The sequence below is a fragment of the Theobroma umbraticum genome, unplaced genomic scaffold (genome assembly GCF_002168275.2).
Source record: "Theobroma umbraticum cultivar Fairchild unplaced genomic scaffold, ASM216827v3 scaffold_95.0, whole genome shotgun sequence".
Taxonomy (NCBI): Eukaryota; Viridiplantae; Streptophyta; class Magnoliopsida; order Malvales; family Malvaceae; genus Theobroma; species Theobroma umbraticum.
In genome coordinates this window covers 12,022,507-12,044,935 of record NW_018397257.1, presented here as the reverse complement: position 1 = coordinate 12,044,935, position 22,429 = coordinate 12,022,507, and the positions used below count along the sequence as shown (strand labels likewise).

Genomic DNA, 22,429 nt, shown 5'->3' with positions numbered 1-22,429 from the left:
ATCAAATGGTGAGCTGGACCATATCTAGGTTGGTGAGGGCATGCAATTGGAATCGGGCAACGGGTAATGGTCAAATGGGCAGGTCTTGTAATTGCCTTTGCATTAATGCGTTCGCTTGCCATAATTAATAACCCAAAAGTTCTGTGATCGAAATCGTAGTTGTAGACTAGCAGTTGCAGTCTTTTGTTAATAGTGCTGGATGGATGAGAATGAGAGGTGGCGATTGGCGAATGCACTTTCCTTGGTCTTTCCTCCAACCGCATGTTGTGCCGACCTTGTCTCACCGACCCATCAAAAACTTGCCTTAATGGAATCTAGTCTCCCGTTATTTTCTAACATTAATATTCTTCTTTTGGGTCGTCTTCGTTTTGCTTAATTTCATTACAAGGAAAAACCCTTTCTTTGCTGGATTTTATTAAATTCTACCTTTTGCCTTCCATCTTTGTCCTCCTTCCAAGCCAAACCTAGATCCGTTTGTGAAGATGGACAAACCCAGGGAGTTTATTACCACGACCAAATAAAGAAATTCAGTGGATCATCTATGATTTGGAGCTGGACCAATCAAAATACAACAGAAAACACGTACATACGTACATAATATCATATACATATCATATATCGAGATATACTGAAGCAAGCATGTGGAGGAGGTTGTGGTGGTGCGAGGCTTTCAAGCAGGGCGCGTCTGCGGCAGTTGGTAGGAGACCTCCGCCTTCGCCGCTGCTGTTGGAGGGATTGACAGTGAGAACCAATCCAGTCTTCTGCGGTAGAAAAGTTTGGTTATCTTCTTCATCTTCTGATGCCAATGCAACCTCTGATTCCAAAAACGCAGGATCAGGAGCAGGACGAGAGAGCATAACATTCGCGGAGGCCAAGAAGCTAATGAGGCTGGTGAACGTGGAATCGCTCAAGACGAAGCTTGGAATGGAAGGCAAAGAGGTGATAGGTTACTTGGAGTTACTGGAGGCCTGCGAGAGCATGGGCGTTGCCAGATCTCTGGACGAGGCCATCGCTTTTGCACGCGTTCTGGATGAGGCAGGCGTTGTACTTCTGTTTCGCGACAAGGTGTATCTTCATCCTGATAAGGTACCCATCTTTTAACCTTTATTTCTCTTGTATTAGTGTCTTTATGTCGACGCAATCGAATCCATGATTCTTGAAGATTGAGAATGGATTTGCCAATCGAATCCAGTTCATGTTAAATATTATTCCTTTCCATTCTACTTTAGTGTTTTGTCATTTCGGATGCTTCCTTTTTCATTGGCTTTGCCTTCGCCTCGCTTTGGATTTTGTTTTTCTGTTAAAAAAAAAAGCATCATATTTTGGCGATGGGTACCAAATTTTTCCTCACTTGAGCTAGTGATGAATATTCTTTTAACATTATTAATGTTTGGCTTGTGATCTTAGATATGTTATTTATGCAATCAATTGCATCATATTTGATTGCAGACTTGTGTTTGTGTTTCCATTCTTCTCTAATAGTGGGCACTTCTGCCAATTCCACTTTCTCTCTCTATGTGCTCTAGAGTCTGATATTCCTTTCTCTTTTTTCATTTTTATTGAAAGCTTTGTTCATTCCTTGCGTTGCTTTGTAATCCAGAGTTATGAGTCAAACGCCATTGGTGCTTCTTCAAATTTCATGCTTCCATCATTCAGCATATGACCTTTAATTTATCTAAGCAGGCCTTACCTTATCTTTTTTTCTTTTCCTTTCCCCTTCACGAAACAATCAAGGTACTAAAGTTGCTTATCCTAATGATTTGTAAATAATTTTTCTAAAAATAATTAATGCTCATTATAAAATAGGGTTAATGACAAATTCAATGCTCAAATTATAATCAAACGTTTGATATAGTTTTTAAAATTTACAAATGCGCAATCAAGTACTCAAATTCTGCTTCTATTAATGCTATTGCACATTTCGTTTATTCCATTAGCATAAAGTGTGGGGTGTCCCAACAGCTATTAAAAACCCAGTAGCTTGCACATTGTGATAAGCTGCTGGGAAACACGTTAGACTACTTTCTAACTGAGTTAGTTAAATGTGCAATATGCTTAACAGAAGCCAAGTTTGAATACTTGCACAATTTAAAGCTTTAAATGCCAACTCAAACGATTGCCCATAGTTCAAGTCCTCAATGTGCAATTAACCTTTATAAATAATGCTCTAACATGTCTACAAGATTCTAGTATATTAAAAAATGCATTAGAACAGATGCATTATGCCTTTCAGTCGGTCTGGTGCTTTGTTTTCACTTCTAAGAATTCTGTCTGCCAAAAATTGTGATGCCTCTCTACTGTGACAATTTGTAAGACCACTCGGTATATTTTATGTAATTATAATGGAAAAAGTCCTAATTGTTTACTTTATTGCTCATGCATCCATGCTTCTATGCGTGTGCACAGATAATAGTTGAACAGTGATAATATAATCTTCATGTACACAATTCGCAAAATTCTTTTATGTACTGTTCTTTCCTGGTAACAACACATATGAGAATTAAGGCATTGAAAACTTGTTTCATGCAACAGTCTATAATATAATCTTCATGGACAGAATTCATAAGATTTGTATGTACTGTTCTTTCCTGGTAATAACATATATGAGAATTAGGCATTTAAAACCTGTTTCATGCATCAATCCATAGCACAAAGGTTTATCTACAGATGGTTACCTTCAGTCATGTGTTGTCCAATTTATTTTTTTTAACATGACAATATTATGCTGTGTTTAGACCCAGGAAATTGTGTTTAAGGCAATTGCTTGGTTGGTACCTCATTCAGGTTTGTCTGCCCCTCTAGCCTTCCACCAAATTCTTCTTGACCCCTTATTTAAGCCAAATGGTACATTAAGCATTATTGCCATTATTCCCCCTACGCCCTCTGCACTTCTTTTCCCCTCCTCTTCCCAATCCAAACCGCTCATTTTTGCCATATTGTTGTTGTTGCATTTTTCGTGTTCTATGCTTGCAATAACTCCAAATCATTCCATCATTTCTCTCAGGCAGTCCTGTTATTAGCTCCTTGACTTTAGCTTCCAGAAGGAATATGAATCGCTAATGTTACTGATATTCCTGCACTTTTACCCGACTCTTTTGCTTTTATACCATACGTGGATCTCAAAACTTATGTGGTTGTTTTCTACCCTAAAGTTCATCGTGGTTTTCTTTCTTAAGAATTGCTTCTTTTGTTTTTTCCCTACTGGGAACCATGGAATATACGGACTGATTTTGCTGAAACCCATTCTCATTTGCTTAGGTGGTGGATCTTGTTAGAAGAGCAGTACCTCTTGCATTGACTCCTGAAGATGACCCCATTAGAGATGAGCTAAAGAGGCTGCAGGAGAAGAAGGAAGAGATTGATGTGTTGGCACATAAGCAAGTTCGCCGCATCCTTTGGACTGGTCTAGGATTAGCTGTGGTACAAGTTGGACTCTTCTTCCGCCTAACATTTTGGGAATTCTCATGGGATGTTATGGAACCGATAGCATTTTTCACCACTACCACTGGCATAGTCATAGGCTATGCTTACTTCCTGTTCACTTCAAGAGATCCCACATACCAAGATTTGATGAAGAGACTTTTTCTCTCCAGGCAGAGAAAATTGTTCAAGAAGCATAATTTTGATGTTGGCAGATTGAAGGAGTTGCATAAGAAGTGCAAAACACCTCTAGATGCCTCTGCATCTATCCGAAATCGTGTAGGGTTGGAACTGGAGCTAGATGATGCCTTACATAAGGATTAGCTCTCCACCAGCTCTTCGTTTTTGCATTTTTTTTCCCCTTTCCTTTCTCTCCTGCTTATGTAGATGAATTATCACGGTAACTATCTGTTCCAATTTTCTTCAGGGTTAGGGCAAAGGCAAAGGTTTCTAACCTCTTACTCAAATCAAGCTTAAACTTATCCCAGTCTATCCATTTGTTCTTTCAAGTCGGTCCCTCGCGCTTCTTGCAGATAGGACAAGTCAAACCTTCTCCTCAATCTGAAAAAGCACCTTTGTCATTGCAGACAATATGCTACTGTCGCATCATCTCCATATACTTCACCATAGTTGTCATCCCAGCTCCTCACCCAATCATCAATTCACCAACATTGAACAAGGGTTTTATGCCTTGTGCACGCACGCCATGATCGCACTCAAATACAAGACAAATATTGAAACAAACGGAAACCATACCCACCAAACGCCACTCACACAGAGCTTCGTTATCACAAAATCTAATGATACAGTACAATTACTAAATAGTACAAATTAACTACATCAACAATAACACACTAAAGAAAATTCAATTCCAGAGAAATTCGATCAAGAACTAGCGTCCATGTCCACTCAGGCCCATGTGCTATCAATGACAGGGGAATCCACTGCAGTGGGTATATAAGCATCACAGAGGTCAGATTTATGATTTCTACAAGAAAAGTGATCTGTATTCATCTGCCTCTCGAGACATCTCTTCAGGGCTTCTGTCCTTCCTTTCCTTATCTAAATCCAGCGTTTCCTGCATTTCCTTCTCTTTCACATCTATCTATACAATGAGCAACAGACAAAGGAACACAAGTTATCCAAGGTTAGCTGATAAAAGCAAAGCAAATAGGAATATCTATCTTACTGCATCATAGATCTCATCGTTCCTCTCAAAGTCGCCCTCTCTCCTTGGAAGGATATGAATGTGAACATGAGGCACAGTCTGCCCTGACTGTGGCCCGTCCTAAAGTACAAACAAACACATATGCTACAAAATTTAGTTTTTAATGATCCAACATATGCTCTTTACAGAGCGGCAGTATTACCACACGGTGAGAACAGCCAGAAACTCCCAACAAGTATCACACAATCAATTCCTCTCATTCAATTTTCTACAAGAAAGCAATATTTTTCATTCTCAAGTGATCACTTAAACACAGTAATTGCTTGTTATTGCATGAGAAAACAAATTACTAAAGTTGAAATGGGTTAATGTATAAATAAAAATAAGAGTTAACAGGAGGTACTCAGAAAATGCATCCAAGGAGTCACAAATACCAAGCTTGAGGACATCCCAGATTGAGGAGTTGAGGTCCAACTTGGCCAAGAGAATTAACAATAGGATGTGAATTTTACAATTTTAGAAAATATTAAATCCAAACTATAAAAAAAGTACTCTAGTAAATGTTGTATTTTGGGAGAATTCGAGATATGGCTGAATGATGCAGCCTCTATTACAGGCAAGGAAACAAGGATGAACAAGTATGGTAAGCAAAGAACTGACGTTCATCCAATTCATTACTGGTTGCTTAAGGCATTTAATTACAACCAGTTAATACATGGATAACAGCCTACAACACTAGGTTACATACATAAGACAAGTGTTAAAATGCATTAAGAAGTAAGCAAGCATAACAACATGTAAATACATTGGCTGAAAGCAGTAATGACGTGGGGCTTTCAGGTGTGAATCTTCCAGAAAAAAAGTGTTGTGGAGAAGGTCCTTGAAAATGCCTTGACTGCAAAATTCAAAGACAAAGATAGTGGTGAGACAGCACCAAGAAAGGGACCTGGTGAGTCATAGGCGAAAGAAAACAGAGGCTATCAACACAACAAGTCTCGGTTCAGGAAGAACAAGCTTCAGATTTGTTCTCACTGTAAGAAACATAATCATGCAGAGAATAGTTGCTGGTTTAGGCCAAGCACAAAGTGCAGAATTTGCAACAAGTTTGGCCATATGAAAAAGGTTTGTAAAAACAAACCAGATACGCAAGAAAAGACTGCTCAAACAGTAGAGAAAGCTGAGGTAGCAGATGAGCATCTCTTCAAGTCACTGAGCAAGCCAAAATTTGAGCATCACAGGGACAAGCTGAAGGTTCTCAATGCAAGCATTAAGGGGGAATGTTGATTCTAATGCTTACATGTGCCAAGTGGAATGAATGCCATATATCTATCCACTTGGATACCATGTATCTTGGTGCATGTTTAAGCAGATTTCAAAAGCTCAATGTGGTGCATTGCATGCTTAATATGTAATCTGGTTTTACAGTTGTATTAGCTTCTTGAACAAGTGTTTTAATCCTGAAAATGTTGTTCAACTGTCTTCTACATATAAATTCAATTGGTATGAATGGTATAAAGCCTTTGTTCATCTGCTAAGTGTGGTTGCCACCATAAGCCTCTGGTCATCCTTGTTTATGTGCTCACTAACAGACTCTCTCCAGAAGCTATATACCTTTATTCACTCAAAAATTCAACTGTAAAGGCATCTCAAGGCAAGAGGCATCAATGGGCAAGAGATGAAAACAAAAACACGAAAGAAAAGGCTTATAATTGAAAAACAGGAGGTAAGCAACCAAGAACAGCATAAAACCATGAACATAGAGGTCCCCATCTCTATCCTCTCTACTACAGCCAGATAAGAGGGAAAGGAAAATTTAAGAAGGTGAGGGTGCCAAAATATGATTTGGAAACAACAACATGATTGACAAACAATGTCAAGTACTATAAAAAGTATGAGGCAAAAAGGAAAACTATTTACATTTAAATTAAAGTAATAGAGCAATTCCCATTCTCTTACTTGGATAGTAAAAGTGAGCGACGACGCTTTATGGTGGCCCTCAAGCCCTCCACCAACCCTCTGTGCCGTTAGCCACAAATCACTGGTCTCATCAACAGTGAGATCAACAAACCGCTTAACTTCACGCCTTGGGCAGACAAGCACATGTGTACAATGTTAAGAAAACCAAATTGAAGCACGAATTCTTCAACAATGAAAAATGCATGGTTTCCTAACAAATTGGACCCAAAACCATACCCGCTTATACAAAACAAATGCAACCTAAATTGTGATTGCATTTTAGCACGTAATGATTTAAATATAGTTAGAATAATTTTGTGAAGCTGTTTTCTTTACATCTTCCAAGGTGTATTGTACATACATACACGTCTGTGCGTGTGCAAGCCATCAACACTCCTCTCCTCCAAGCTGCAGTCTCAAGTTTACATCATTCCCATATGAACAGTTCAATTTGCAGCAAATCATTAGAAAGAAAATTACTTTGTATTGTGTAGTCCAGAATCATGTATACCAAAAATGATTATAAAAAAACCAAAATTGGATTTTAAAAAAAGGATATGACCTGCAGAGGAGAAAAAGGCAAGTCAATGACCATTGATAATTAGAAGAAATAAATAATGAAAGCAGGAAACACACAGAGTTGGATGGAAAGATGATGAAGATGAATCTCGTCGGGTGCTAATAACAATGAAAAGAGTCTGTGGTGCTAATTAGTACTAGTAGTAATTACCAGGAACAACAGGACGGAGGTTGACCATCGCATAGGAAAAGGGGGTGGAGTAGAAAACTTCCTTGGAATCAATCTTATATGGGCCGAACGTATAGCACTCCGTTGACATCTGCTTCACCATATTGGTTGTAATGCCAATATTTAGTTTTCGATTGACACTATTAATCAAGATGTTGGCATGTCATTTTATTAATCACTTGCCTTAGCGGTGGCGGCGGCGGTGGACGATGAGATTGTTCGGAAACCTCCCCTAGAAATCCTGATAAAGCAATTCCGACCCAGACCTAGAGAAGACAGCAGCTGCAACGTTGTCATTCCTTATACGGGTTTTCTTGTCTCAAACGCTTATAATTTAAAAACAATAAAACAATTTCAATTATTTTAATTAGTTCGACTAACTCCATGTTTCAAATTTAAAAAATTATTTTTAAAATATTATATCTACTATGCTGTATACAAAAAATCAAATGAGCTCTTTTTTTAAATGGATTTTATGCATAAAGCGTTTCTGAGAATAGACCTTCTCATAATTTTAATTATTTCTAACTAAGAGAAATAAAATTTAGATAAAATTATCTTTAGTGAAATCGACCCATTCCTTAGTTTCGCACATCAACCCAAAACTTATTAACGGGACAAGTATGTTTATATGGTCCATAACTCCTCAATTCTCATTGACAGACCGTACATTCCTCAGAAGTAATTCTGTCGAAAACATTTCTCGTCAGTTCAATTTTTGAGTATTTTTGCAGTGGTAGGAGCATTTAGATTGGTTATTATTTGCATAAAAGTAGTTCACATATTGAACAGTGAGAGGAAGTTCACATTATGCGGAGAAAGATATAATATCTTTTTTATTATATTTTGAACCATGTGGAGAAATGGTCATTCTTCATGTTTAGGGTTTAGGTTTTTTAGCATAAACTTATACATATTGCTTGTTCATATTGATATTCTTGTTTGAAATTGTAGAATGTAAACATAAAGGTGGTATTGTTGGTGTTGTTGAGGTTGAAAGGTGACCGAGCATGCGCGATTGGTTGATATATATGCGTTATGACTCTTTGATAGGAATTGGTTTGAGGGTTTAGATATTGCATGATTGAGGGCTTGCTTATGTGGTTGGCACCTTATGCATGGCTGGATTTTGACATGAGGTAATTTAAAGTGTGCGTGACTGCATTAGGGTTTAACATTGCGTGAGTGTTGATATGTGATTGCATGACATATTAATAGGTCATTGCGTAACAGCATGACTAGATGTTGGCATGGAGTTAGGGTGTGCGTGATTGCATTAGGGATTAACATTGCGTGACTGATTGATAAGTTATTGCGTTACCTATTGATAAATCATTGCGTGACAACGTGACTGGAATGAGGTATGGCATTACTTAGGCTCTGTGTGATTGCATAAGGCTTTAACATTACGTGATTGATTGATAGGTCTATATTATTTTGGGTGAATTGTAATGCTTTAATATGTATATATTGATTTACTTAATACTCCATGCTCAACACTTGCATTAATTATTCTATTTCAAGATTATCTAAAAATAGTTAAAATTATTGAGAGGGTTATTTTTGGAGTGAGCTTCTGAAGAGGGCTATTTCTTAGAAATTCTTCTTGTTTTTTTTTTAATCTACAATGATGGTATTAACATGACTAAATGGGAATGTTACCTGTTTTATGTTGCAGATGGCTAGCACAGGAACAGAGCAGGATAATGTGGAATCTTTGCTTTGTGTGCTAAGGCACCAGTGAGGGTTCAACGTTGACATTAACATTTACTATAAGTGGTCACATCTGCATGTGATACGTGAGATACTGTGTAAAGTAAATGAGTTGGAAACTTTGAAGAGAATATGCTTTGGGCATATGATGGACGTAGAATCAGAGAAGAGTTTATTGTGCGTCAGTCTCGTGCACAACCTAATGCTACGTAGAATTAATGGACCTGACGCCATCAAGGGTGAGTTATGGTTTGCTATAAGCAGAACGAAAGCCTGATTTTTGAAGAGGGAGTTCTGTTTGGTGATAGGACTGAAGTTTGGTGCTTTATCGGTCCTTATTGTCAATCCCTATGAGGTCGTCCCTAGAGGAATTCACCTACGATATTAGGGACAAGGGAACAAGTTGAAGATACAATAAGTTCTAGAGACGTTCAAAGGAGGGCAATTTCAACAGGAGAGAGATGTGGCCAAGATAACCCTCATCTTGATTGTGAGCAATGTTTTATTCAATCAAGACTATAGACGATCAATGATTCCATGGTTAATGTCCCTGGTTGAAAACATTGATGACTGGAATACATTCCCATGGGGCACATACGTTTAGAGTCTGACCGTCGATTACTTGATGAGGGGTTTCGAAACTTTACCAGTGAGAGTAGTAGAGAAGAAACATTACCACCCCTATGAATTTATATGGACATTTCAAGTAGTGTTCAATACCCTAATATTTATCATTATTCTTTTCATATAAAATTTTATGAGTTGAGTAAGAAATATTTCACAATTGATGTGCAATTTTGGGCATTGGAAGCAATTCTTGTAATCCAAAACTTGTTAGGAAGGCAACGCTAGTGCGAACAGGTTTGCCCAAAAATGCAGAAATGGGCATGTGATGAGAGGTTTGTAGGCTTCCACGCCAATATTGCAAGTTTGGAGAGAGAAGGCAAGGTGAGTAAAGAAAGCATATTTATTTATTTTATTAAACTTTCTCTCACTGCTCAATATGTGAACTACTTTTATACGAATAATAACTAGTCCAAAATTCTCCTACTATTGTGAAAATGCTTGGAAGTTGAACTGATGAGGAATGCTTTTGACAGAATTGCTTCTGAAGAGATATACGGTCTGTCAATGAGAACTGAGGAGTTATGGATCATATAAACATACTTGACCCGTTAATAGGTTTCGAGTTGAGGTGCGCAGCCAAATGAATGGGTTGGTTTTAGTAAAGATAATATTGTCTAAATTTTATTTCTCTTGGCTTGAAATAGTTAAAATTATGAGGAGGCTTATTATCAGAAACACCTTATGCATGGAGCCTATTTAATAAAACAACATTAATTTTTATTGTCATAGGGTAGTGAGGGTTAAACCTAATGGCAATGTATGTTTTGGTGCAGTTGTGCGCAGTCAGGATGTTGGAGCCAACTACGGAAAAGATGTTGATCGCATATTGGGCCGACATTGATGTCAACACCTCTGAAGGGCAGCAATACATTCCATTATGGTAGTTGGAGGGTCAGCCAGAATTCGATCCCCAGTAAAGGAGGAAGATAATGGACCACAAAGGGAAAAGTATGGTAAGACAAGGTGTTAAGCGAAGACGCACCATGGACGAGAAGGTCTATTCCCAGTTCACTGCTGCTAAAGCCTCGGGTGCTACTGAGGTGCCTAATTCTCTTCCTGGGGCTCTTTATGCTGCTTCTCCTGATGCTCCTCATGATGCTTCTCCTGATGCTCCTTATGCTGATACTCCTGCTATAATTATCATGACTCTTCATGCTATTCCTCCTTCTGCTTCTACTGCTGCCCCTCATGCTCAAGCATGTAACCTACTGCTGCATCCTCAAATGACTACGAGCATTAAGTGAGAGTTGTAATAAATGAGGATATAATGGAAGAAAGACCTACAGTCATTATAGACAGATATGCAGATGGACATGCAAACGCAGATGCAGTCATTACGGATGGATGTTGATCGAGACATGTAGATGCATATGCATGCAATGCAATTGGAGATGCAACGAGCGATGCAGATGCAGATGTAGTCACTCCATTTGCATATCTAGCAGTCACTACAAGGGCTGAAGGATCAAATTGTCGATCGTTATGAGATATGAGCTTTTATCTTTTTCATTGCGTGAGTTATAACAGATATGATGTATATACTATTCTAATGTGTTTGATTTTTTCAACCGTCTAGGGTCGATCAATGGGTGAAGAGGATGGTGTACGCGACAAAGATGGCAGCGGTATTGGGGTTGATTTTGACGATGCAGGTGGCATAAATCAATCAATTGCATCGGCTCGAAGCTCACCTCCCGCTGCCCTGATCGAACATTATCCTGCAAGTAGTCCAACTATAACTTCCCCACTCCCTGCTCCTATCCCATCTCCACTAGAGGCCTCTCAACATTGTCAATGAACACTTTCTCCTAAGGCTTTACCTCCATCTCAAGTCGAAAAGGCACCTCATCTTGCGAGTAGTGGAACTACAACTTCCTTGTGTCCTACTTTTGTCTTAACTCCAGGAGAAGCCCCCTCATATGGTGAGATCACACCTTCTCCTAAGGCTCCACCTCGACCCCAAGGCGAAGATACATGTGTGAACTTAGCCAACAAATACCTTCGAAACCTTTACGTTAGCCCACTATTAGTTTAGCGTCAAGCAAAAGATGTTTTGAAGGACAGATATGAGTCCTTCATGAAAAACAAGCAAGCTAAAAAATTATAACAATACACGATATTAGGGTTAACAGTTGTAGGGTTTTTATTCCATAGACCTTTTGACTTGGGTATTATAAATATACAGGGTTAACGTTATGGGCATTGAAGGATAAGAGGGCCCTCATTTTTTTTTTAGCAATTGGAGATGTCGGCTGAGTTGTTGGACAACCAATACATTGACGCATGAATTAACGTCTTGTGTAAGCAGGCAAGTGAACATCATCTGTAACTCTACAAGTATAGAATATGCATCGTTTACAGCTACTTTTATGTAAGTATATTATATTTATATTTTAATAAATTGTAATTATTCAAATGTATGGGGTGTGTATTAGTTAATGGCATCTAACTATTATGCGTGATGTAATTGATAGCTTATTTTGCTAGCTTTGAACCAAGAAATGAAGCTTCCCCCGACCACTAAGACATTCAGGCCGAGTAAGGTGGTAATGCCAAACCATGTGCTTGAGTATGTAAGGGGTGGGAGTCCTCCGTGGGGTTTACCATAGCACGAGGTTGACTCAATTCTCATACTGTGTAATTCAACAGCCACTGAGTGTTAGTGCACATCAACTTGCTAAATTGGAGAATGATGTTAGTCAACTCATCATACAGTCGGACAGATGCACTAAAGTCCAGCTTGTGTGATAAGCAGATAAGTCCACTAACAATATTGTTTCCCATTATATGCCACCAGGCCGAATACTTTGACAGCTTGCATCATCAAAAGAACCCTTTAAGGTGGATAAGGTATAAGTTAAATGCAAAAACCCTAATACAACAAGATTCGCATAGTTACGGGATTGGGTTATTGCCTCGTTGTAGTGGTTAATCGGTTCTGAGGATCATACACTAAAGGCAAACGTCATAGACGGGCTTTGAAAAAAGTTTGCCCTTGAGATTATTGCAAATAGCATCCTTGTTAAATTTTTTAATTTGTTTATTCCTTTTCTTTTCAATATGTAAATAACATTGTTTTGTCTCATGTCCATATTATTCTTTGTTGTATCATTTACATATTTTTCTTTTTTATATCATTTAACACAAAAAAAGGTAATAAGAACAGTTTTGTATTCATTAATGTGATAAGCATACTGGTCCAATAACAACAACATTATTTTTTTCTTATTCATATCTTCAATTTTGTTAGTATTTTACGCAATTTACATACCAACGTTCATGAGTTTGCATATGCCAAGCCCTTTTTACTTTATAGCCTATATGACATGTTGAATTACATTACGTGACATAAGGTTGTAATCAATTGATATTGAATTGCGTGAATGGTTGATACGGAATCACGTCACTAGTTGATATTGATTCACGTGAGTATTTGATATGGAATCACACGACTAGTTAATATGGAATCACGTGACTAGTAAATATGAAATCGTGTGATTAATAAATATGGAGTCGCATGAGTAGTATATGGAGTGGCGTTACTAATTATTTCGAAATCATGTGATTATTTGTTATAAAATTGCGTGAGTAGTAAATATGAAGTCGCGTGACTAGTTATTATGGAATCGCATGATTAATTGATATTGAGTTGCGTGAGTAGTATATATGGAGTGACGTTACCACTTATTATGGGATCGCGTGACCAGTTTATATGGAATCGCGTGACTTCTTGATATGGGATTGCATCACTCACTTATCATGTGTCATGTTCTTTAAAGAAAGGTAAGCCAATTATGATGGACAATATCAAACCATAACCCAACCCCAAGCACCATCATAACAAAATATCTAGTTGAAGACCTTAGACCCTCAACCAGAAGTATGAGTAAACACATAAAAGTTAAAAGTACATGTTCAGCGAATTTAAAAAAAAAATACCACAAATTGTTTAGTAAACAAATTACAGTATCCCTAATCTAGTTAACCCACAACTCTCAAAATATGAATCTTCATCTATTATGCTTGACTCAACCAGAACTAATGACAACTGACTTCTTTTTTCTTTAAGGTTCATGTCGGAGAAACTTATCTCAGGATTGTTTCTTTTAGCCGCACTTTTACTGCTAGAACAGTTGTATCTGTTCTTTACATTAGAAGATTCTCAACATTCTATATCCTTAATTCCAATGTCTGCATTCTAATAGTTTGGTTACTGAGTTTCTCATTAATCTTCACAAGCATATTATTTATGACATCATTGGAAACAGGATTTGGAATAATTCTAGATGGACCACTGGATGGAGTATCATGGGCAAAATGAACTGGGCTACCTTTGACAAAGTTGAATGGCTCATAAACACTCAAGTCATGTCCCCTTTTCAAGAGCCATCTAATAGAGAGATTACGAGGCCTACGACTGGTCCAATCAGCTAGATATCTATTGCTCCATATCCCTTTCTTTTTAACTACAGCCAATATGATGTTTCTATATGGTAAGGTCATTTCATCCCGTGTGGCAACTCCTCTCATTCTAATGATCATATATTCTGTAATATTGAGGCCAAACTGGGTTCCAATTGATTTCATCATCCACAGATCCTCAACACTAACATGTCTTAAACAACTGATCCTTCCCTGTAATGTGGACACCAGAAAATTATGTATCAACCTTGCTGGTGTAGAATTCAAATGATGAACGGAAGATGAATTTGTGTATGGTTCTTCTCTACCTATCACGTTGACCCACATTGCAGACGACTCATAAAATGAGGGAAATCTATATTGTCCCCTTTTGTTCTCCGTTTTCAAAAGATTCATAATATCAAAGGTAGTCACTGTAAACTCTACTCCTTCCAAAAACAAATTTAAAACATATGGGTTAAAATCATAAGGATTTTCAAATTCATTTTCACTCTTGATTATGCTGGAGTAAAATTCCTTAACAAGAGTTAAGCTATAATCCATATATGGAAAGGTACTTAAACCCTTAAGTTTACCCATGTCAAAAAACATATTTAACTCACCCTCAAGGTGTACGTTTTCCTTAAAGCTTTCCCAACCTACCACTTTCCCGCACAATGTGATGGCATTCTCTATTACCTTATACCTTGCAGCATGTGCGTTGCTCCTAAACTGTCTAGACGAAGACAGAGCATTACGCGGTTCAATGGAAAAACCAATTGATACAGCAAGCAATTCAAGAGCTAGTTTCCATTTCTTCTTTGATCGTAAACTTGAGTATTCATCATGACCCATAATTTGGTCGCCATAGTCACTGACATTGGGTCTGCTCGAAGATGCAGCCATTGCTTACGACAGTGCAGGATGGTTCAGTTTTAGTGGTTGAACTTAGGGTTAGAGATAGGTTTAGAGATTTTCATTCAATTATGGGTTAAGGTTTAGGGTATTAAGGATAGCAGGAGACAGAATAACACCGGTCAAAAAAAATTTGGTTGCATTTAGCATATTGCAAGGAATGTGTTTGCTGGGAATATCACTTTGCAATGTTTGGTATAACAAGGAGAAGTGATAATTACAGGGAATGTAATTGCTAAGAGGATTACATTGTAGTGTTTGGTTTGTAAGCATTTTAGTGAGAATCGTTTGTCATTGGATAAAATTACCCTTAAGTATAAAAAACGTATAAGTTGCATACAACCTAAAACAAAATCTATCAATAGATGTTTCACTCAGAGACTAGTCTTGTCGTTGCCTCATTCTCAGCACCGGTGCCTCCAAAACCCTCTCAACCTAAAAACCTCTGAAGTTCATTGTAAATATGTCAGACTTTAAACTATTTAAAGGGTTTCCCTCTCAACTTTTGCCCATGAAATGACAAATTAACCAAACTCGTTTTTTGATTCTATCAATTAAATCATTTATGTCATCCTATTTGATACCTCTACCGAATCATTTTGCCTCAAAATACCCGAAGCCTCCAAATTTCCTAATTTGGGAAAATAAGTCACAGACCTAAATGCATAAAGGTGATTGACAACAGTGGTTCAAGCGACTCTGCTAGTGCAAAAACATCCTCAGCCTCAGTAGTGAGTTCATTTTTGCAAAATTTCACTCATCCATCACATGTTGAGAACATTTTGCAAAATTTCGGCAAATGCAAAGTAATGCCTGGATGTATAATTGACTATGATTATTTAAAGTCCATTGATTTCCCATATCTTGTGAACTTTGAAAATTTAGGCTGAATACACTATTTACAATTGAATAGGAAATACTATGAGAATTTGGTCTGGATTTTTTACTTCAATGCAACAAAAAAATATGCTGAGTTCGAAACAGGTCAGCTAGTGAAGCATGACGATACGTTTGTCACCCACGTCATGGGACAATGGATCCTTGTTATTTGTGAGCTGATAGAACAAGTCTTTCACCTTACTTCCCTCCAAGAAGATCTCCACTATGTCTTTGATAATGGGAACCTTCGGTCGGCATTTATCTACCTTCCACCAAATGAGAAAGGTAGTGCTAGTTACACAAAGCTAGGTTTTGAGTTCAGAAACAATAGTTGGGTTAGGAAAGGGGCAATCGATAACCAAAAATTTTATGAGGATGGGAATGAGGGTGAGCCAAGTGCATATCCTACAAGCCCATCTACTGCACCTATTTCCACCACATTCGATGTTGAGCAAGCTTTCACTAGACTCCTCTCATTTATGGAAATAATGGACTCTAAGTTGACTGGCCATATGGAATTGTTGGATGTGCAAAATCGTGAGATGTTACAGCGCCAAAAAGACTTGGAGGACCAATTTCGCTCTCAATTTCCACCACCATCATGAGTTCTCACTGCATACATTTGCTTTACTAAGTTTTTGGACTGTTCGATTTGATGGTTACCTGTGCATCAAACTTTGAATCATGCCATTTTGGATGTTTTAAGCTTATTGTAGACATGTAAATTCGGATATTTGTTCATTTTGCTTTGTGGATATTTTCTTTATGTTCTCAAGTGTAAATTAAATATTTTTTTTATATTATTGGATTTTGTAGATCTCTTTACTGTTTATCTGAATCATTTGCTACATATATTTCCTATGTTACTGTTTTGGTTAATGGTTAGGTATGCAGGGTATCTTGAATCCTTCAACACCATAGATATATGTTACATTGGGTTGCCCATGGATTTTGAACAATTTGTTTGAAGTAACTTTTTTTATTATTGCCAATAGCTTTATAAAATTGGCAATAATAAACAAAGTTCCTTTAAACAAATTGTTCAAAAGCCATTGGAAACCCAATGTAACATATATGTATAGTATTGAAGGCTTCAACATACCTTACGTACCTAGCCATTAACTAAATAGTAACAACGAAAATATAAGTAGCAGGTTGTCAAGATAAACATTAAAATAGTGCAAGAATTGTTGAAATACAATGTAATAAAGCTATTGGCTTTAACCAAATTAGTAATGAAGCTATTGGCTTCACAATTGTCGAAATGCAGAGTAACTTTGTTTATTTTTTATTCATATCGTTTGTAGAAAGATTACATAATTCCTTACACTCTTTCTTCCCCTTATTGACTAACAGCCTTAAACCTTTCTACTTTAGCTATCTAAACAATGCTATTATTATACATATTTTTCTAGGCACAAATATGAAGCAGGAGGTTAAAATCAATCAAGAAAATATTATTAAATATTTTATGCTTTAATTTAATTGTTTACAAAGATAAACAAATTATGAAGGAGTATAACACATTTAATGAAACGAAAATATCATCTTGAGAGGCATATATCTTATTGCTGGCTGTTGTCAGAAGTGAGAGTATCATATCCAAACTCTGTTAAACTTAAGTTCAAATAGTATTATTCAATGCAAATGTCAATGGCCAATTCAAAATAATCCTTAACAATTGACGTCTAAAGGGCCACTATCTTCAAATACAACACCTATAACGTTCTCAGAGTTTGTAGTCCGCATTGGATAGCAGTTTTGTGTGTGTCTGGGTTCTCTATAAATTGAACATGCCTTGGCTCATCGTTGTCGTCAAGTAGTCGGTTAAGTAAATGATGTTTCCCCGTTTGTCGATGGACCTGTAAATGGAGTCTGGCAATTTTGTCTATTATGACCATTGCTCTTGCATTGTGAACATCTACGCCATCGACTACCTTCCTCAACTAATGGAATCCTTTTCCTCCTAGGTCTTCTCGCTTGACCTTGCCAAGTTGGTGGCAAAATTATAATTTGTTGAACATCATGGTGGATGTCTCACTCACTGGGATGCTTAATGAATGGGAATCGCATATCCCTCCGCTTAAGACCCTGTCTTGTCATAGTCCGAGCAGAATTCAATGGCTGCACGTTTGCACTTAATGCCAAGGCAATGAAATCACAGTTGGCGAACAATGAAAAAATTCAATTCATTATGCACAAAATAAGAAAACATGATTATTAATGTGTGCAGGGGAGTAGATTAGTCTGGAACTCACCGCATGAACACATCTTCATGGACAGGTTGACGACTGCATCCTTAGTCCCACCTATAACTTGAAACTCCACCCAATCGATTGGTTGTATGGAAAAGTGACATGCTTCATTAAACCTTGAGTTCAACATATCAATATCCCAAGGGTTGAGGGGCGTGGTCAAATTCAATGCCTCATGCCAATCATGAAACCAACGTTGGAACATGCCTCTGATGCACTCGATCAAGACAATTATTGGCATTTTTCTTGTATGCCTCAAGCAAGAGTTAATACACTCCGTAATGTTGGATGTCATTGGCTTGTATCACCTTACTGGTAACTGTGCACATGCCCCTCTTTCACAACCTAATCTTATAAGGCGGTCATAAGCATGTTTGTAAAGCTGTTTCAGCTGATTCATATGTTTGTTAAAATCGACGAGCCTATAGCAATTAGTGGCCAAGGTAAGTATCACAGCAACATCTTCGCGCTTGAACATATTTTTAACGTTTTTCCCTAAGTGGTAATTGCATAGATCATGATATGCATCCTTGTACACTTTCTCAACTGCATTCTTAATGCCAAGATGTTGATAAGAAATGAACATTGCATTTTTAGGACAACAAATCGCATGATGCAATTGGTTAAGAAACCATTACCAAGACTTTTTGTCCTCCACGTCGCCAATGCCAAATGAAACTGGATATATCTGCTCATTCGCATCTTTGCGTACCATAACAAATAGAATACCCTTGAATCTACCTTTCAAATGTGTGGCATTGATAAGAACTACAGGCTGTATTGCAACTCTGAACCCTCGGATATATGACCCGAATGCCCAGAAACAATATTTGAATCGTTGTTCCCCATTCGTAGCGACATTCGTGACGATCTCAGGATTTTCACGTTCCAATATATGCAACTATAAGGGGAAGAGTTGGAATGACTCTTCCGGGGAACTGAACACAAGACTCTCCGTTATACTCATTCACTTGCCATGCCTTACCATATAAGCATTGCAATTCTTACTTACAATTCTTCTCTTTTATTATTTTATTAGGTCTCAATGGGGTTACATAATTTCCTTGTAGCCTAGTGGAGATAAGCTTACCAATTAACCTCAGGCTCACAGTTCGATAACCATATTGCAAACCATCAATAGTACATGTGTATACCTTTTACACCGTTCGAAGTTGCCAATATTCTCCCTCAAGCAACTTCGTTGCACGCAAAGCAAACTTGCATGCCTTCTCCTTACAACCAATCTCAAAACGAGCGTGACATGACTTATTAACTTTAACTTTAAAATGTTTTTTTGGTGCCAACATGCTCAAAGCTTGTTTCAATTCAACCTTCGATGGAAACACTTTTCCATGATATAAGTGGTTGTCCATTGATCTGGATTCCTCCTTTGGCAACTATTTGGAAGGATATAATATCTACCCAAGAAATAATCCATTAACGAGACGTCATTGTATTTACCCTCTCTTGATCATTGTCATTAGGTGAACAAATGTCATTCTCAAGTGCGATGTCATTGTCGTAAATAGGGTCGACACCCTCAACATTTTCTAATTCAACAGTTGTGGCATGGTCGTCGAACTAAACCTCTTCTAACACAACAGTTGTGGCATGGTCATCAAACTGAACTTCTTCAAACACAACAGTTATGGCATATCTTGTACTGCCATCTGCATGATTGCAATCCCGAATGTCGATGTAGCTCGATTTCATTATTATGTGAATTGACCCCAACAACCTCTTCAGCCAGCTTCATTATGCCCGAAAATGACAACTCACTCCCAACACCCCTCACTCGTGTCTCACCACTCTTGTAAATGTCATCGATCCAATGACTATTGTATGTAATTAAAAGCTTCACATTTGGCAAGTCATTGAAATTTAACAGAAAATAAGTGTCACACTCAGTCAAGTTATCAAAAATCGTCCCTTAATGCATAAAAACCACTTACGCAATGCTTAAGTTATATTTCATAGGCCGCTGAAATTTAACAGAAAATAAGTGTCGCAATTTCTAATACATATTCATGCAATGCCTAAAAACTAGCGAACAAAAGCCTCAAAACAAGAGATGAATTGTACAAGTCACACACCGTCAATCTCGCAATACCTAATAATAAGTCACTCAATGCATAATATCCACTCACATTATGCCAACATAACCAGTCACGTAAAGCCCCAATGTCACGCAACACATAATAATAGGTCATGTCATACATAAAAATCAGTCACGCAGTGCCTACAAACTAGTGAACAAAAGCTTCAAAACAAAAGATGAATTGCACAAGTCACACACCTCCTGTCTCGCAATACTTAATAATAAGTCAGTCAATGCATAGTATCCACTCATATTATGCCAACATAACCAGTCATGTAACGGCTCAATGTCACGCAATACATAACAACAAGTGATGCAATAAATAAAAATCAGTCACATAGTACCTACAAACTACTAAACAAAATCCTCAAAACAAAAGATGAATTGCACAAGTCACGCACCTCTAATCTCGCAATACTTATTAATAAGTCACTTAATGCGTAATATCTACTCACATTATGCTAACATAAACAACTCAATATTACACAATATATAAAAATCAATCACACAATGCCTACAAACTACTGAACAAAAGCCTTAAAACAAGAGATGAATTGCACAAGTCATGCACCTCTAGTCTCGCAATACCTAATAATAAGTCACTCGATGTCTAATATCCACTCACGTTATGCCAACATAACCAATCACGTACTGCTCCAACGTCATGCAATACATAACAACAAGTTACCATATACATACAAACCACTCACGTAATGTCTCAACAGAAGATATGCATTGCACAATTCACGTAGCACCTATAACCTAGTCTCGCAATACCTAATAATAGGTCACGCAATGCCTAACATTGACTAACGTTTGCTTCTCTTATATAAATAGAAAATAAAGTTATTCGACAAAATATAAAATAAATAAACCAAGAAAATATGAGATCAATGAAAATTTTTATTTTATTCATAATTGAAAAAAAAGGAAATGATACAAAAAAAATGAACTATAGTTCATTTCTTCCTAAGTTCTATTTCATATATTTCAACCAGAATCTTGTTGTTGGCCAAGATATCTCCCTCTAGGTAGGGGTGTGCAAACAGTTAGTTCGGTTAATTCTGTTATTGGATATCCAATAACCGAACTAATCAAACTCTTATTTAAAAATAACTGAAACCGAACTGAAGTATATAACTAACCAAACTAACCGAAATCAAACTAATTCGGTTAATTAGGTTCGGTTTCCAAAAATTGAACTTAATAAATTTTTTTGTTTGTATATATTTATTTATGTTGTATTTTTTTAAATAAATCAATATTACAAAATATTAAAAATGACCTTAAAAAATGTCCTGGCCACCAGCTTGTCCATCAGGGCATGCATCTCTTGCTGGATTTTCTCGACTTGCTCCCTTAGGGCAAGCATTTCGGCATGTCATCCTCAAAGGTCGCCCCTCTCCCAATGTCGACTCTTGGACATTTTGATACCATTCCAATTATCTGGTTGCTTAAGATAATTGAATTTGATTAAAATGGTTAATGGTTCCCTTTATTTATAGGCATGAATACTGACTCTTTATTTTCTACATCGATATAAGTGCAATTAAGGGGAACTGAATTGGTTATTAAGTATATTAAGTACTTATTCTGCCTAGCATTTTTTCAGCCTATCTACCTTTTAAAACCAAATGCCAAGCCAAACATCATTTTTTGAGAAATTCTTAATAACAAGCAACTTTTTTTTAAGAACAAAATTTTTGAAAAAACAACTTAAAGAAAAGCTCGAGGGAGGAAATTTCTCTTTCTTTTTTTTCAAAAAACATATTAATTTTTCAAAAAATATCCATCTTTCAATCAATCTCTCTCTCCTCTCATTTCCTCTGCAAATTACCATTCTTCAACGTAAGTCACAATTTTCCTCTCTTTTACCTCTCTCTACAAAAACTACTAAAAAAATAAAAGACACAACAATAGAATATCAAAATCTAGAATTTTTTTGTTCTCACAAAGATTAAGAGAAAAAAATTTTAAAATTTAAAACTGCATTCAGATGTTATTTAGAGGTTTTCTCTCTTTTTTATCAAAAAGGATTTTAATGTTACATACATCGTTTCCTCTTTTCTTTACTTTTTTCATAATTTAAGCATCATGGCCCAATTGCTTGCTAGATCAACAAAAATCTAATACTATTGCTACTATACAAGTATGAAAATTGTTCCGTTTCTTTATTGATTTCTTTGATTTTAACATTTGAAATTATATATAAACTTGAATCATTACATTATAGCTTATTAGGTGATTGA

General features: G+C 37.0%; 2 protein-coding genes across 3 annotated transcripts; one reads left to right on the top strand and one right to left on the bottom strand.

Moving 5' to 3' along the window:
* The first annotated feature begins 162 nt into the window (after positions 1-162).
* On the top strand, positions 163-4,022 carry LOC110412761 (calcium uniporter protein 1, mitochondrial-like). The gene is made up of 2 exons (XM_021423377.2): positions 163-1,086; positions 3,259-4,022. Exons 1-2 carry the CDS (start codon positions 640-642, stop codon positions 3,742-3,744), a joined length of 933 nt encoding a protein of 310 aa, XP_021279052.1. The 5' UTR covers positions 163-639; the 3' UTR covers positions 3,745-4,022.
* Positions 4,023-4,154: 132 nt separating this feature from the next.
* Positions 4,155-7,631, bottom strand: FHIT (FRAGILE HISTIDINE TRIAD). Of its 2 annotated transcripts, XM_021423382.2 has the most exons (5): positions 7,476-7,631; positions 7,273-7,383; positions 6,545-6,691; positions 4,610-4,708; positions 4,155-4,525 (listed from the first exon to the last, which is right to left on the bottom strand). In XM_021423382.2, exons 1-5 carry the CDS (start codon positions 7,587-7,589, stop codon positions 4,409-4,411), a joined length of 588 nt encoding a protein of 195 aa, XP_021279057.1. In that variant the 5' UTR covers positions 7,590-7,631; the 3' UTR covers positions 4,155-4,408. The 2 variants fall into 2 exon arrangements, with proteins under 2 accessions (XP_021279057.1, XP_021279058.1); XM_021423383.2 differs by lacking the exons at positions 4,155-4,525; positions 4,610-4,708 and adding an exon at positions 4,715-5,483.
* Between the last annotated feature and the right edge of the window lie 14,798 nt (positions 7,632-22,429).

What these genes read in the sequence shown, in the direction of transcription:
- LOC110412761 (XM_021423377.2), top strand. Translation starts at nt 640, where the DNA reads ATGTGGAGGAGGTTGTGGTGGTGCGAGGCTTTCAAGCAGGGCGCGTCT. An exon ending in TGTATCTTCATCCTGATAAG is followed by an intron (nt 1,087 to 3,258) that starts GTACCCATCTTT and finishes TCATTTGCTTAG; the next exon opens with GTGGTGGATCTTGTTAGAAG.
- FHIT (XM_021423382.2), bottom strand. Translation starts at nt 7,589, where the DNA reads ATGACAACGTTGCAGCTGCTGTCTTCTCTAGGTCTGGGTCGGAATTGC. An exon ending in TCCGTCCTGTTGTTCCTGGT is followed by an intron (nt 6,692 to 7,272) that starts AATTACTACTAG and finishes TAACATTGTACA; the next exon opens with CATGTGCTTGTCTGCCCAAG. An exon ending in ACGATGAGATCTATGATGCA is followed by an intron (nt 4,526 to 4,609) that starts GTAAGATAGATA and finishes CTCATTGTATAG; the next exon opens with ATAGATGTGAAAGAGAAGGA.